The sequence below is a fragment of the Podarcis bocagei genome (assembly GCF_964188305.1).
Source record: "Podarcis bocagei genome assembly, chromosome: 5".
NCBI lineage: Eukaryota > Metazoa > Chordata > Lepidosauria > Squamata > Lacertidae > Podarcis > Podarcis bocagei.
The window spans coordinates 29,722,127-29,740,073 of record NC_138129.1 but is presented as its reverse complement, the minus strand read 5'-3'; the positions used below and the strand labels follow the sequence as shown (position 1 = coordinate 29,740,073).

General features: G+C 44.3%; 1 protein-coding gene across 1 annotated transcript in view; it reads right to left on the bottom strand.

The window, feature by feature from the left end:
* Window positions 1-14,933, bottom strand: part of GGT7 (gamma-glutamyltransferase 7) — a 38,659-nt gene extending 23,726 nt beyond the window's left edge. Inside the window, exons 1-3 of the mRNA XM_081196202.1 lie at window positions 14,631-14,933; window positions 3,746-3,972; window positions 49-200 (exon numbers count right to left, since the gene is read on the bottom strand). Coding sequence (XP_081052328.1) covers window positions 49-200; window positions 3,746-3,972; window positions 14,631-14,862 — 611 coding nt within the window. The 5' untranslated portion in view covers window positions 14,863-14,933. The remainder of the gene's footprint in view (window positions 1-48; window positions 201-3,745; window positions 3,973-14,630) is intronic.
* Window positions 14,934-17,947: the final 3,014 nt, after the last annotated feature.

The following is a 17,947-nucleotide window of genomic DNA, read 5'->3' as shown; positions in this document are numbered from 1 at the left end:
CAAAAGGATGACAAATGATAAGCAAAGGAGATCGTGGCGAACACCTACCCACCAATGCCGGCCGTGTGAGGGTTGATGATTCCTGAGCATAAGGCTGAGGTGATGGCTGCATCCACGGAGGAGCCTTGCTTGTTCAATACCTCGATCCCCAGTGCTGTGCAGCGAGCAGCGTCGGTGACTACGGCACCTTGATGGAATATCTGTGGGAAGTCACATTATGAGACAAAAGCTTCATGTGCTGGGGACTAGGTAGGTCCAGAAAGGTCCAGCCTCCATCATGTGTTTATGTTAAAGAAAGGATGGGGCCCTCCAGACATAGCTGGACACCAGTTCCCATCAACCCAAGCCAACATGGCCAGTAATCAGAAATGATGGCCGTTGTGGTCCTACAACAGTTGGAGGGCAGTGCTTTTTTTTCTTTCTAAAAAATGTTTAGGGCCACTCTCATTTTCCTACTCATATTGAAATACTGCCCCTCAATGGGCCAGAGTGAGACTCACCCCAGAGGGCGATCTCACCAATTCAATTCCCATTAACAGAGGTGTCCGACAGGGTTGTATATTGGCTCCATTCCTGTTCAATTTGTTCATAAGTGACATGAGGACTCCCCTAATAGAGGCTCAAGAAAGGATTCATGCACCCCGCCTAGCACTTTATCGTTGCCCTTTGTTACTATATGCGGATGACGCAGTCATCCTTTCCTTTTCTAGAGTAGGTCTCAGGAGGGCCTTAAAAAAATTTGGATCATATTGTAATATAAATTCCCTTACAATTAATTATGGAAAATCTAAGATCCTAGTTCTTGTGGAGCCGGAAACTCCACAATTGGAGAATTGATGGGAGAGTCATCGAACAAGTTTATAGATTCCAATACTTGGGAGTTTGGTTACAACATAACCTTAGATGGAAGGCCCATGTAGCTTATGTTACAAACAGAGCCAAAGCTATCTCCTTGGCGATCTTGCGATTCTTCTTCACCGATGGAGCCCTCCACATCCCATCGGCGTTGAAAGTGTTCAAGGCCAAGGTGATCCCGACAATTGCCTATGCCATCTCAACTTGGGGGACTTTTGTCAACCTATCTCACCTAGAGGTTATTCAAAATCAGTTTTTAAGAGGGATATTGAAACTGCCCAACTGTGTAAGTAATACAGCGTTACGCATGGAACTTAATATTGTATCCCTGGAAAACGCCCTGTGGAAGCACATACTCTGTCACTGGTTATCTCTATGGCACAATCTCCCAAACTTGTATTTGATACAATGTATGTGGAGAGATGATTTCCAGAGCCCATGGGTAAAAAGTTTACAACTGAGAATTACGGCAATGGGAATCTCCCCATCTAAATTACTAGAGCAGGACATAGTTCCAGCTAAAAGAACAGTAACCTGTAAACTAGAGGAGATGGACTTGCAGCAGAAAATGGTGTTGGGCAATGGTACCTGCTCACCTCAAAACCTTGGTTTATTACCCCTCTTAAGGCTCCCAAATTATTTGAATTCCTTAACTTCTTCGGCTCATAGATATGCCTTTATAAAGGCAAGATTCAACACCTTCCCATCGAACGTGCTGAGAAATAGATTTTCCAATGGACAGATATCGCTCTTATGTGATTGTAATTGTGGGGCACCGGAATCGTTGCATCACATAATCTTTGATTGTGCTTTTCACTCATCGGCCAGGAGCAAGTTTCTTGATCCATATCTAAAGGGAATCGCCGATGATTCGAATGAAGCCAAACTGAGATATCTACTAAATGATGTAGACCCCCTAAGATCACTCACGGTTGCCAGATTCTTGATCAGCGTCCTATCCCTAAAGAAGAAAAACGGACTCCTGTGCGGCTCGGATAACCCTTTTAAACCATGATCTATGTTTTAGGATGTAACTAGGTGATACCACCACTGATGTCTTTTATTAACTTATGAGCAGAGGGCAATGTTTATGTTGCAAATTTATTGTAATGTATGTTGTTGGTCTTTTGCTTATTTTGCTTTGGTTCTTGTCTGTTTTCTGTAAGTTTTTGGCTGTTTTAAATTTGGAGGTTTAAGTATATATATGTTGGTGGGAAACTGTCGTGTGACGGGCCAATGGCCGCAATGAATATCAATCAATCAATCAAACTGCCCCTCAATGAGGCCAAACTTAGATTCACAAAATGTTTAGGGGCATGTGTCCCCCTGCATCCCCCCAGAAAAAAAACACTGCTGGAAGGTTTTTGTACCTGCTTTAATGCCCAAAGAGAGCAACTTACTTAGGACTTTAGATTGTTTTCACAGGTAATGCTGTTGACTGCTTTTGTCATGAATCATTACTGAGGAATCATTCAGATGGAGGCTGTATGTAGCAGATAGGTCATTCAGGTCATATCATAAACAAGTCACTGGCAACATTTTTTTGGGGGGAGGGGAAGCTTGTCAGTTTTTCCACAAGAAAGGTAAATCCAGATTAAATGGAGAGAGAAAAATAGGGAATGGCATTCTGATGCAGCACGGATCCCACAATAACCACCTGTCTGGAAGCACCCCGAATATTAACTGAGATACAGGAAGTGAAAGATGTTCTCTTCTGAATTGAATGCATGTTTTGAGCCACGAGGCTTCAGTGAGGAAAGAGAGCCAGTGTGGTGTAATGGATGTTAGACTATGATCAAAGATACCAATCGTATAGTGAAGAGACCATAGCTCAGTGATAGAACACATTAGTTGAATGCAGAAGGTCCAGATTCAGTCCCTAGCGTCTCCAGAAGAAAGGATCAGGTGGTAAAGAACATGAAGGATCTCCACCAGGGACCTTGGAGACTTCCTGCCAGTCACTGGCCTAGATGGACAAATTGTCTGACCTGGTATAACGCAACTTCCTCTGGTACTAGTTCAGCTCCCTGTTTATCCATGAAGCTTTCTAGCTTTTCTTGGGTCAGTCATAAAGATGGGATAAAAATATAGGTGAAAACGTTTCAGCTCTAGTACAAAAGCATTAGATGTTGCCTCTGCAGGAGCAGGAACAACAGAGTTGCAGTGGGACCATTCCATCTTGCGTAGAATATTTAGGGCTTATCCACACTTGCCTTTCCTCTATGCTTTCCAGGCACGGTCCACACTTTAAAGCTCTGTGTCCGGGTGCCTTTTTGTCTTCTTGCTCCAGAGCTTTCCCCACGAAAACACACTCTTTACAGCTGAATTGGCACAAACGGCAATCTGCGAAAAAGCTGTTTGTCGTGCTTCATCTTTACAGGGTGGGTTTTCATGGGGAAAGCTCTGGGATGGGGAGAACACTTGTACACAGAGCTTCAAAGCACAGATCTGTGCCTAGAAAGACCATGGCAAAAGGTAAGTGCAGATAAGCCCTTACATGCTTAGAGCAGCGCATGACAGAAAGGAACCCACATTGGGAAAGTGAGGTTCTGGTGTGCGGCTCACCCTTTGACAAATGGTGCATTCAAAGTGCTTCATGCTCATGGTGAGTTCGCAACACTGAACGCTGCTGGTAACTATAGTAACTATTACATTCACTATTATAAGCAAGTAGTTATGCAATTTGTAGTTGATCTTGAACTGGCGCAGTAAGAGAAGTGTGGCAGTTCCCAAAACAGCACTTTGAATCCCGCTGCTACATGCAAGAATACATCATGATTAACTGTAGCAAGCAAAATTAGAAGCTACCATTATTCGTGAAAGGCAGGTTCTTCCTACTTCAATGCAAGCTTCCCTATCAAGAGAAAAACAGTCAAATACCTCTTCTTACCTGTGGGTCTCCAAAGTAGATCTGCATGATTAAGGCCACCGTGACTCCTGTAGCAAACGTTAGGCAGGCGGTGATGATCACAGTCAGACCGTCCTGGCGACAGCTGCAGTCCCCAGAGAATGGGTCCTTGCTGGTCTCCCGGAGAGGCGAGACATCCTGGCTGCCCATTTCCGATGAAGATGAAGGCAGGCGCTGAAGGCGAGCTGATTTTAAGAACGAATCTGGATCTTCATTCACAAAGGAGAGAAAAGTGACGGACACAGGAGTGAGATGCTGAAAAACTCAGAATCAAAATCATACAAAAAGACACTCACGGAACACGGAATACCTGTTCCTGCTCCAATGGTATTGCTTTTCTACTCAGCCTGAGCATTCAGAAAGTTTGCTGGCTCTGGTTCCACTATTATGGGATCACGTTACACATACTCCCCTTTAACTCTTGGAAGTTGAATGGCAGTATTAAATTATGAAGTGGGCCACTCTACATCCTGGAGACGACCAGTTTACCCATGCAGCTATGACTCATGGTCATTACTTCCACCCCACTTGTCATGCCTCCTTATGATACTGGGAGGGTCTACTTAGCATCAGGAAACATAGTAGTAGCTGCAGCGATGCCATTTCCCATTTCATTAAGGAGACAGGGTATTCTCCACAAAATTTAAAATACTGGTCTTTAATATTTACAAGATTAAACTGCGAGGAAGCACTTTGTATTAAGAACATTTGTCTTGGTACCTCATAATAACTCTAGCTATGTTATCAATGCAAGAACGCAGGGGGTGTACACACAGCAGTTGGGAGTGGGTTTGATTCAACCCATGTGTGTATGTTTTTTACATCATCCGCATAACACCATCTTCATCCAAATGGCAAACCAAACTCCCCACTCCCACCCCATTTAATCCAATTTTTCAAATTTGTGGATAATCCAGTAAGGGGAAAGATCCAACATAATGTTATGGGCTAGAGGGAAAACAGGGATCCCGCAGATCTCTGGGTGCCAGATTTCTAGAGTCTTGGGTGCTGGGCTGAGCTTATTTTTCTTCCAGACAGGGGCCGAGGCAGATGATGGCTCTGCTGTTAAGACATCTACAAGACCAAAAACCCTACAGGTAACCAAGGGGGTGGTTGCCACATAACTTGGGTGTGGTGTCACACAGGAAAATTACCACCTTTTAAAACTAGGCTTGGGAGAAGGGAAGGAGTTGCTTGGCAAGAGGTTTTCTGGGAAGGAGAAGCAGGAAATAAGTCCATGTGGGGCCTAAAGGTCAGAACCATCTTGGCAGGCTGGCTGAAGGCAGGCTGGGACAGAGACAGAGAAGTCTTGGAATCTGATGCTACGCTGCTGTGTGGAAAAAGCCTTCCTTGAAATGCAATGCTCTGAACTCTCTCCAAAGTAGACCCACGTGTCAATGTGTGCACAATAAACCATATTTCTTAGAAAATACACACACAACAGTCTCTGCTGTACCTTGACTCCCAGCAGAATCGCCAACCCTAGATGAGCACCTGGAACACCCTGTAATCTTGCTACCGCTTGGAGAGATTGAGCTGGCATGCAAGCTTGGTAACAATAAAATTATGTGTGGATACACTGAAGTACATTATTTTGATGGGTTGGGGTTTTTGTTTTTTAAAACATGCATGGCAATGTTTCGCTGGGTGCTGTCTATTGCCACACACCATTACTTCCATTTGCTGATCTCCTGAGCACAACATGGCCATTGTGCTTCCATCAGCCCAAAGGAAAGAATGCAGCATGCCTATTTACCCTGGCTATTGCTAAAAAAACCTCTCCCCGAAAGGCAGCCCTTTCCACCTTGCCTTGGCTGTGTGTGCTAGTGTGTGAAACATAATGTTTCTATTCTTCTCTAAGCCACACCACAGATTTCTGTGTTGGGTGGAGTGGGGAGTTCTGGAGATCGAAGGCACCTGTGTCTACACCTGCCTTAGAAATACACAGAGGTTTTTATGGCAAGCTTTGATGTTATTGCTCAAAGCTCTTCCCTCCAGAGGGAGTGGCAGAAGGAACTGCAAATCAGCTCGTGAGATGGGTAATGGCAAAGATGTGAAGCCATGGAAGAAGCAGTCCTTCCATCAATCCACAGAGTGCTCCGGTCCCTGTCCATTCAAGACATTGTCCAGGTCTGAGGCTCTTCCCTTCAAAGAGGAGGAGGCAGAAGGAGCTAGAGATCAGCACTGGATAGCTCAGTTGGTTAGAGTCTAGTGCTGATAAAGCCAAGGTTGCAGATTCAATCCCTGTCTGGGACAGCTGTATATTCCTGCATTGCAGAGGGCTGGACTAGATTGTCGTCAGGGTCCCATCCAACTCTATGATTCTATAGATACAAAGACAGCAACAACCACAGAAGCATCCCATTTGGTGATCAGCATAGTATTTTGGTCCTTGTCAGTTGATGGTTGCCTCTGACCTTTTCAGTAAAGAAAGTGACAGGAAAATTGCACAGGTTTCTGTCAGATGGACCTGTGAGTTGGATCCGGTCCTTTGTTTCATGTCCCATTTATAATCACATAAAGTCCATAATACAGGGAGATTATTTTGGAAGGTCCTTTTTGGGGGGTCAGACAGCACAAACAAAATGGCAGGCTCATGCTCGTAACCAAATGATAACATTATTATTATCATTATTAAAACATTTAATGAAATGCTTTCCCACTGAGGTATAGATGCTCTTTATCACAGCCTACAGAAACTCATCGTGTCTTTCTTGAGCTTGTTTGGAGGTTCTAGCAGGGGAGCGCAGCTATCGTATACCCTTGACCGAAGAACGGTACACTCCTATCTGGGATGGTCGTCCTCTTCCACCGAGCGCGCAGCTTTGGGAGGGACGCACATGGAGCGGTGAGGGAGGAAGGGGACACCCGCCTAGCCAGCCAGATCAGCCGAATCAACCCTGGCGATCAATGGGGTGACAGATGTCGCAGCCAGATCGCCCTCACATCCGTCATCGTGTCTTTCTTACATGGCTATGGGCTCGCCCACACTTCCTCTTCTCCCACTGCTTTCCCCCAGGAAAACTTGATAGAAATTTGTTCCAATTCAGTAGTAAACAGTGGGGTTTCCCAGGGAAAGTGATGGGACAAATGAAAATCCTCTCAGACCCCCCCCCCATGCTTTCTAGGCACAGGAAAGTGGAAGCGTGGACACGCCTTAAGAAACACAAAGGTTGTTGACAACCATGTGGAATGGAGAACCAAAGCCCATATTGGTGGACTGGAAATTTCCTTATCATACATAGTTACCTAGCAGCAAAGAGTATAGAAAGTTCGGCATGTGTTAGGAAGACATCTGTGCTTCACAGAACGTGAATTTGTGGGCATGCAATGTGTCTATGCACCTGCTTCCATGCTCTCAGTTTGGCTCTTTTTCAGAAGCATGGGAAATCACCCATGGGAGAAGCCAAATGCCATTTATTCCCAGTTAATCCCATGCCAACACCACTGAAGTGATTTGGGGCTAAAGAAGACAGACTAATGTCTTCTAAACTCTTAGCTTGAACCTTCTACGTCCTGTTACAGATGGGTAGCCGTGTTGGTCTGCCATAGTCAAAATAAAAAAATTCCTTCCTGTAGCACCTTAAAGACCAACTAAGTTAGTTCTTGGTATAAGCTTTCGTGTGCATGCACACTTCTTCTACGTCCTGACACTATATCTTCATGCAAAATAAGGCAAACTTAGGCAATTTACTGCCTCAGGATATTATGCTACTCCCCATTTACACCAAGATTATGTGCTGAGGTGCCGGGTGTATCAGCGGAACACACGTAAGCCCACCTCACCCCGTTCTGCCCCGTCTTGCCCATTTGCACTGCTGAAAATGGTGCGCTTGTCAGCAGTTGCGTGTGCCAGTCACATACAAATGGGGAGGTGTTAGTACTGCTTTTGGGCATAAAGGACCCCAAGGTGGTGATCAGCAAATTAATACAAAATAACTAAATAATAAAAGTACAATAAGTAATTCAAAACAATATAAAACTACAAAGCACCCACCAGTCACATTGGATATTCATGCTCTCGCCACAGATACAACTTGCCAGCATTGCACCTCTCACTTGGAAGCCAAGTTAACTCCTATCCTCCCACCAGCTGCTCCAATCTTTCACCAAGGAACAAGCACACCCAATTACCTGTGAGGAGCACCTTCTCCTTTGTCATGCTCCAAAAGAAAGACTCAAAGGGATTATCTCCCCCGTGGTGTCTCCCCCTTCAGCACCACCCTACCAGGGCTGGCTACTGGCAGTGAACCATCATCAATGGCAGCCGCAATATAAATAAGCTCTCTGCTCCCCACTCCCAACGAACCAGCTGTGGCTGTGGCAAAGTACTTGTTCGTCACGGGCTGGGCTAGATGACCAGGCCTTCTGGCTCCTCCAATATGCTATTTTCCAGATACAGGGGGGAAGATGGCCACATCTTAGCCAGCAGCAGTCTTGCAAGTTCTACCTGCCTCCTCCTGCTGTGATTGCCCTAGCTTAGATGGCTTTTACAAAGGGCTTAGGCAAAAACTTCTGTGGAATTGATATATCAATAACTATTTGCAACGGCAGCTAAAATGGAAGCTGTGTATTCAGAGGCAGTATAAATTCCTACATCAGGAAGCTGTCTGCATTCACTGCATCATCCAAACTGGTTATGCAGTCTCCTTTTTGCTGTGTACAAATTATATATTGACTGCACAATTGGAGCAGTCTTTCCCTCAAAGAATTCTGGGTGCTGTAGTTTAGCCTTCACAGAGTTACAATTCCCAATAGTCCTTAATAAACTACAGTGCCCAGAATTCTTTGAGGGAGGGAACATGCTTTGAATGTGCTTTAAAGGTATAGTGTGTCTTACGTTATCCATGTGGACATGGATCCATGAGGGATCGAGACCACAAAGCATGTGGATTGGAGTAATCAAAGGTGAATTGTAGGAGTGCACCTGATCCCTTAAAACTCCCAAGATTCCTGCATTGCAAGGGGTTGGACTAAATGACCCTTGGGTCCCTTCCAACTCTTTGTTGTTGTTGCTGTTTAGTTGTGTCCGACTCTTCGTGACCCCATGGACCAGAGCACGCTAGGCACTCCACTGCCTCTTCCACTACCTCCGGCAGTTTGGTCAAACTCATGTTTGTAGCTTCGAGAACACTGTCCAACCATCTCGTCCTCTGTCATCCCCTTCTCCTTGTGCCCTCAATCTTTCCCAACATGAGAGTCTTTTCCAGGGAATCTTCTCTTCTCATGAGGTGGCCAAAGTATTGGAGCCTCAGCTTCAGGATCTGTCCTTCCAGTGAGCACTCAGGGCTGATTTCCTTAAGAATGGATAGGTTTGATCTTCTTGCAGTCCATGGGACTCTCAAGAGTCTCCTCCAGCACCATAATTCAAAAGCATCAATTCTTCAGCGATCAGCCTTCTTTATGGTCCAGCTCTCACTTCCATACATCACTACTGGGAAAACCATAGCTTTAGCTATACGTACCTTTGTCTGCTTTTGATTCTATTATTCTACTTCCCCAGACACAGCCATGCACAGTCAATTCCATCCCTGCACCCGCTTCCTTTTCTTTTAAAGGCTCCCAAACATGAGTTGAGATACATAAAAGGTCATCCTTAAGCATCTGTGCAGATTTTTGATTTTTTTTTAATCCAGTAATGTAAATTTACCCAACACTTGGCTGCACCAGAGCCAGTGATGCCTTGTTTTAAAGAATGCATTGGTGTTACACAATAGGGGGCAGGAAGAAAGTGAAATTAATGTTGCATGCAAATGTATTTCAATGTAACAGTGATATACTTTTACTCTGTTCTCTTGACAGCCCCTGCTTGACGCCACAACTATCATCGCTACAAAGAATGCAAACTGCCCAAAGTTGAGCACTTTTACATTCCTTTGATTTATATTAAGGACATGGTTTACTCTCTCCTACTGAAATCAAAGGGGGCTAAAACTGCTTTGCTTTCGCAGGATCATTCTACTGTGGATCATATTACAGAAATAAAATTACACATTAAAACAGCTCCACACTGTAATGGAAACAGGCAATGGTGTTAAATATGTCACAAATGACGATGCTCTCATTTCAAGCAATAGTTTGATGCTTGAATATGGGTTCATCTACAAGAAATTTCTATACATACAATGTGTACACACACAATTTCTTTTGAGCCTTAAATCATCAAATGCTGTTTGTGTGCCACAATTTACTGTTGAGAAATCAAGTAAGCTGTGTCCTAAAGGTATGTCTGTAAATTAAGTGTATACCTGAAGGAGTGTCTCCATCCCCATCGTTCAGCCCAGACACTGGAGTCCAGTGCTGAGGGCCTTCTGGCAGTTCCCTCATTGCAAGAACTGAGGTTACAGGGAACCAGAGGGCCTTCTCGGCAGTGGTGCCCACCCTGTGGAATGCCCTCCCATCAGATGTCAAGGAAATAAGCAGCTATCTTATTTTTAAAAGACATATGAAGGCAGCCCTGTTTAGGGAAGCTTTTAATATTTAACGCTGTATTGTTTTTAACACTCAATTGGGAGCTGCCCAGAGTGGCTGGGGAAACTCAGCCAGATGGGTGGGGTATAAATAATAAATTATTATTATTATTATTATTATTATTATTATTATTATTATTATTATTATTGCTTATAAATGGGCATAACCCATTTGTGACTTTTTTTCACGCTGTGAAGAGGTACAGTTTCTACCAGCATGGCATGCTGTAGCAGTTGGTGAGATGGGATGGTAATTCTCACCTGACCTCTGATTAGTTGCATTGCTGCTACTTACTAGGAGATGGGGGGGGGGGGAGTTAGTGGCAAGGTCAGTATGGTGCAAACGTACTGGCAGAAGTACCAGATTGATTCTGTTGATGCATTTGCACCAGTCCAGCCTCACTGCTGCCTTGAATTCCTCCTCTGTAAGCAGCAACGTAACCAAACACAGGTCAGGTGAGTAGCAGCAGCCCACCACACTGTTCACTACTGCTAAGAAGTAGTCATTTTCTCTGAGGCTTCAATCCTACACACACTTACCTGGGAGTAAGTGCCATTGAACTCAATGGAACTTATCGTGATGTGAATCACAGGATTACACCATTAATATGTTACACTGTTTGGTCCATGGCATCCTGAAAAAGTATTCCTAAAGCTCCTATGTGCTTGGGGTGGGGGTGGGGCTTGACTTCCAAACCAGTAATATATATTCTATTTCCCTAAATTTCCGCTTTGTATGTAAAACTTATCACTCCAGTTGAGGGGTGTGAACGAGCTGCTCCTGCCAAACAGGTGGTCAGGGTACTGTCAGCTGACAGTGCTGAGCAGGTGTTCCTCTCCCTGCCCACTGAGTCAGGGGGAAGAGTGCCATCTCATCCCTCCAATCAGGATAATACAGGAAACTCTATCCCACCCCTTGTGATGACCACCAGTGCAGGCAAGTAATGGGATCAACCCTGTTTCCTCCCAAATCAGCCCATACTTATTTGCTTCTTTCAAAATAACTATCAACAAGAGACATTATGGCATAAGTGAAGCACACCCAACTTTAACCTATCTCTGCTAAAGATTTACGTTTTCCTTCTGTTGAAAAGGGGGTTGTATTCAACTACTACTAAGAGCAGACCCACTAAAATTAATGGACCTAAGTTTGGAATGGCCATTAATTTGAATGGGTCTACTCTGAGTTGGTTGAACACACCCCAAATATTCTGCTTAATAAAAAAATTATGGTAACTCAGACTCAAACTAATCTTTCTATGTATCCTTGGGGAAAACACTTCCAACTGCATTTCATTTATAACAGAAGATAACATTTACTGCTTACATCCCCTCCTTCTCAATATAAAACAAATGCCTGAGAATGTGTTTTGATGTCCCACTGCATGGCAATCAATTGTTAGTGATACAAAATAGTATCACCATGCAATTGGTGTAGCAGAAAATGTAGAAGTTATATTGTACACTGCAATTTCACGGCCAATACTTACAACCTTGTTGACATACATGTGTATGTGTGTCCGCGTGTGTGCATATATAACATTAATACATAAATGTTACTGAATTACAATGCCTATAACCCCTGCCCTCTGCCCACACTTTCTGGAGCTAATAGGATTTGTAGTTCAACAATATCTGGAGAACCAAAACAAACATAAACTGTGATAAAAGGTATATCTGGTGCTTCCTGCTTGGAGGCTACCATTGGCAGGGAAGTTCAATGTCTGGCAGCATATTTAAACATGCATAAGGGATACAAAAAATGAGGACTAGATCCCAACAGAGAAACAAAATATAGATCAACACAAAAGCAACTTTGTCTATGAATTATAATGATTACTGAGATAAATTATGTTGAGGAGCTTTGAACATTTGAAATGCACAACATGAGCAAAAAAAAGTATTATAATGAATAACTAATAACTAATGTAGTGAAATGCAAAGGTTTTATAGGGATAGATCATTTTATTAATATTTATGCAGAGGGACAGAAACAGCCCAAATATTTATTTAAAACTTTTTTTTTGCAGTTGTTGTATTTTCATGCCAGCTACTAGTTTTGAGAACTTGGAAGAACCCATCATGTAAAAGTGTCATGCTAGGCACAGAGGTTTGTAAAGATATTGGCAACGAATACCAGTTAGGAGAGTCAGTAGTTTTACACATTGACAAAAAATGAAACAAACTTCAAATGAGGAAACACTCAGGATTCTAACCAATGGATACATATGCATCTGAAAAGAGAACCAATAAACGATTGACATATAATCATGGGGGTGCCAAACTGAAACATTTATTTAGATTTTGCAAATTTCAGAAGCTTGGAGTGAGCAGATCAAATGGAAATGAAAAATATGAAAACACAAGAGCGGTGGTGAGTCAGGATGGGACAACGAAATAAAAGTGAAGTACTTCTTTTACATATCGGTTTCAGTGTCCTGAATCTTCCAAGAGATCCTTCATATGTTACAAAGGAGGGGGGGGGAAACCTGCTGCTTCCCTCCCCCTTTTGCTTCTATTTTAAAGTGGAGATCAATAATTTTGTCTAGTAATGCAAGACCTGTAAAGTCCAGAAGAGTATTAGACTCCCAAGTCTCATTCAAGGAAAGATTTGTGTGTCTCACTTTCCACGTTATAGTAGAGGTAGAGAAAGAAAAGCGCATAGTTCATGCTTTTGCTACTTCATTGTTACACATGAAGCAACTCATAGCGAAAGGGAGTGGCGAAAACATCAAAACACTTCTCTGAACTACTGGAGATCTGTATCAGAACCAATGAGTTCTGTTGACTTACCTCAGCATGTTTTAGATGGCATGTCTCTATAAAGTCATATCAACATATTGGCTTTTTCATTCATTTTTAACCTGTTGAATTAGTGATTTGAATCCTCTAACATGTGTCCCAACTGAGGATTTCTCAAAATGTGATGAGTCCGTAAGTTCACTGCAGGAGGATGTACCAAATTACAAATCTGATACCTGTTAGGTCATTCAAAAATCTGGTTACAAAAAATATGCCAAGTATGGATCTTTCTTGCTTTCCTCTTGTGAGTTATCACCAGTATCTGAGATTCACAGCAGTTATCTCTGTAACATGGAGGTTCTATTTGGCTATTCTGACCTATCCACTGTAAGTCTGTTTAAACCTTTTTAGAAAGCAATATAAGCTGATGGCAGTGAACTGCAAATGTAACTGCATACTGAATGAAGGAGTACTTCCTTTTGTCAATCCTAAAGCTTCTGCCAATCAGTTTCAATGGGTGGCTCAGAGAGCTCCAATTATGAGACGGGGGCAGCAACCACAAACTCTACTTTGCACGCTGTCCCTGTACAATCGCATTGCAAGAACTAGTGGAATCTGCATTTAAGTTGGATAGGTCTTGGCTACCTCTGCCAAATTTCATCTGGCTTTTGCAGTGCAGATCTGATACAAAAAGAGTAAAAGTCTCTAAGGGCAGTCTTAATGCTTGCCAATAGCTGGTGAGAGAACAGAAAACTCTGCCCTTGCTATATTTTCCATTATCTTCACAGAGATAAAGGGAAGGACCTCTGTCCCCCATCCCTCCCCATTTTTCAGGCATTACAGAACAAAAGGATGCCACATAAAGTCTCAACATTATGTAGGATGGGAGTGACTAGGCTGGTAATTAACTTGGCAGTACTGTGAAAAATCAACATTTTGGGGAAAGCTCATCCAGTCACCCCCACCAAAAGGGGCGGAGGTAAAACCATGAGATGCTGATTTGGAGCTTTCAGAGGAGGTGGGAGAGTTGGGAAGATAATGAGGATGGAGGAGGCTGCTTTAGCACAAAAGGGTATTCTGTGGAGAAGCAAACACAGGGTGGGCTGCAAGATCTGGAGGGGCAGAGGACTGGAAAGCCACTCACTTTATTGCCCCAATAGGGGAAAGTGGCAGAGCAGAAAAGGGAGAGGAAATGAAATGGGAGTTGGGAATGAGAAAGGTGGAGAGCGGCAAAGACAGGAGGAAGGGAAATGGCAGGGATGTGCAAGGAGTTGGTACCCAGGAGGGGGAGCGATGCTCACGCAGCACCATCCCCCGCTATGGGTGGGTGGGGAGAGGAGGCTGAGGAGTCAAATATGGCTGCAGAGAAGTGGGGTCCCGATCCCCAGGACCGCTGGGCTGGGACGTTCAGAGGAGGCGAGGGATGGCTACTGCGCCATCCAAATGTTGGTGCCAAATGCTTCTGGGGAAGGGGAGGAGGAAGGGATGGCGCAGGAGGGGGGCGAGATGCGGGAAGATGCTTGCTTAGGACTCGTGGACGAAGGCTGGAGGCAGCGGAGGTGGATGGGAGGATGGAGCATGGAGTCATGGTCGGATGGAGGGTGCAGGGAGCAGGCAGGCAGGCGGCGCAGCAGCCCCTCGTCTCCCGCTCTCACCCGTGTCCTGCTCGGCCAGGAACGCGTCTTCCTCCTTCCTGGAGCGCAGGCAGCTCTCGGGGGCGCCGCCACCGCCGGGCTCCTCCTCGGGCAAGCGGGGAAAGCTGGTGATGCTCATGTAGTCGACGGGCGAGTAGGCGCCCAGGCTGCTCTGCTGGCTCGCCTCCTTCTCGGAGGCACCGGCCGCAGACGACGCTACAGACGCGGAGGCTGCTGAAGCCGCCGCCGCCATCCTGCCTGCCTGCTTGCCTGCGCCTCCCGGGCCGGGCAGCCGCCGCCTCCGAGCCAAGGACCCCGCTCCGGAAGTGGCGGAAGGGAAGCCGAGAGGGAGGAGGAGGGCAGGGCGGGGCTTGGGGCCCAGGGACCGCCCATCTGAGCCAAGGGGACCGTCGGGCTGATGCCTGGTTATATCTTTACTATGCCGTTTAATAGATTGATGACTATCTCTAAATGGTGTACAGGAAACAGAAGCAACAACAGGCAACATAATAATAATAATAATAATAATAATAATAATAATAATAATAATAATAATAATAATAATAATAATAATAATAATAATAATAACTGAGCCTGTTGGGCTTGCCGATCAGAAGGTTGGCGGTTCGAATCCCTGCGACAGGTTGAGCTCCTGTTGCTCGGTCTCAGCTCCTGCCAACCTAGCAGTTGGAAAGCATGCCAAAAAAGTGCAAGTAGATAAATAGGTACCTCTCTGGCGGGAAGGTAAACGGTGTTTCCATGTGCTGCTCTGGTTTTGCCAGAAGTCATGCTGGACACATGACCCAGAAAAACTGTCTGCGGACAAACGTCGGCTCCCTCGGCCAGTAAAGTGAGATGAGCGCCGCAACCCCAGAGTCGTCTGCGACTTAAGTGTCAGGGGTCCTTTACCTTTTTAGAGCATACAGAAGATGATCATCTGAAAAACCCAGATTAAAATTAGTAAAATGTTTAAAACACACATAGATAACTAAATTATATTTGCATTATTTAATAACTTGTTAAGCCCACCTGTCATCAACAAGCAGACCCAAGTGGGGGTAAAATAAAAGTAAGATAAAAATCATAGTTCCATCACATCATATGAGAGAAATCATTTTATTTTATTTTGATAAATGTATTTGGATAGGAGTGCTTCAAAATGAAGGGTTTCGTCCGTGCTATATAAATTACATATACTGTGACTGCAGAGCCGGCCCTACCAGCAGGCAGAGTGAGACCACCATCTCAGGCCACAGGTACTGGGTGTGTGTGAGAGGGGATGGTGGCAACATATTATACCATGCAGCCTGCCCTGTGCCCGTCCCCAGTGATACCACTTGCTGAGAACCGCGGTGGAGAGAGTTGTGTTCATGTTCTACTCACAAGCTTCCCACTGGCAGCTTATTGGCCACTGTGAGAGCAGGATGCCTCACAAGGTGGGCCATTGGCCAGATCAATCAGGCTCTTATTATGCTCTTATGTTCTTATTAGCACCGTAATTGAGCATCCCCCATCCATCACTAATGACACAATATTGTATCCCCATGGAGCAGATGGACTGAAATGTTTCTGTAATGGGTTGCCTACACAAGTAGAAGTTATGTGGCAGAATTGTTCCTGGATTGTACCATTTTGAACTGCAGATGGGGGTGAGGAACTATCACATATCTGAGTGCCTCCCTGTTTTGGGGGGCAGGAAGGGATGCTTTTGTTTGTGCGTGCACACACACATGTGCACACACCACTAACATATCAGAGAAATGGGCAGGGTATTGCCTTTCTTCCTCTCATCTACATTTCCATGCACCTGAGGGGGGGGGGAGTACTTGATGTTTGTGGTTGACTCTTCAATTAAGATTGGATGTGTGCTCCAGCAATGGAGAGGAAGAATGCACAGCTTTAAAAGAACTAAATTTTAATGGTTCACCCAGTTGCCACAGTGGTAAGGGACAGTCTTACCACTTTGGTTTTTTAAAAGGTTATTTGACTGCTCCTGCTTGAGTCCTATATCTAGTCAAAACAGTTCTTTAACTTTGTTGAACAATTAATTAACTATAGAACAAAAAGAACTGCATGTCCCCACTGGTTTCCCCTAATACTAAATAAGTAGACAATAAAACAGTTCTGAGATATTAATCATATAATTACAAACATGGATGGGTTGATGTGTTATAAGAAAAATAATTTTGATCCTGGGTTTCTGTCACAGAATGTTTAGAGCATTTTCAAATGTAGGCACTTAAAATGCATTTGATATTTTGTAAAGTACACAGTGTTCTGGGTTTGTTTGTTTATTTACATTTTCTAGCTTGCCCTATCTCAGAGGCAGGATGCAATGGATTTACCGTAAAATATGCATCTTAGCTGCCCAATTAAAACCAGCTAATGCAATGTTGAAAGGTAAAATTCCACACCAACTTAATGCCAGGCCTTAACTGCTTGCCCAATTAAAGCTTTTCCTTTTTTAAAAAAAGGCAAGAACAAATGCCCCTAAATTTATTCTATAAGTTCCCCCAACTCTCTGGGGCACATTTGGGGACAGTGTGAGGTACACATAGGGAGAGGAGAGTGGGAAAAACTTGTTGCACTAGCAGGAATCCTTGTGCTAAGTTAGTGCAGGCATAGGCAAATTACGGCCCTCCAGATGTTTGGGACTACAATTGTCATCATCCCTAGCTAACAGGACCAGTGGTCAGGGATGATGAGAATTGCGGTCCCAAACATCTGGAGGGTCAGAGTTTGCCTGTGCCTGAGTTAGTGGAATACTGCCTCAAGTGCTTCCCACATACCCCACTATCCCAATGGCACAGGAGTGCATTGGGTGTGAGGCCATGAAACACAGGAGAAATGTCCATCAACATTTTTAAGGGGAAGAGTTTCACTATATATGTAAATACTCCACCCTTCAATTACCCAGTTCTCAATTTGTGACACGATTATGGGTTACTGTAGATGCACCCTGTAGAAGATAACGCACCAGCTGTGATGAATGAGGCAGAATAAGCCTATTGCAAATAATAATAATTAACTGAGCCAGCAACGTATGTGTATGTGTTTAGGTTGCATAACTGCAAATTCTGTGAGGTCACATCTATGTCAAGTTGACCTAGGAGTTCCTTGTTAGTCATAACTTTGTCTTGCAACTAGGATCTTCTAATGGGGAAAAAATGTTAGTATCTCCTTTTTTAACATTTACAGTACACACACCTTTGGAATGAGGATTAGATGCGTCAGAACTGGAGGGCGGGACCAAAGGGTCAGGAGCCTAGGTCAAGTGAGATCAAGGAGAGAGAAAAATGCCCTCGAAGCTGCCCAGAAATGCCAGCTGCTGATTCCAG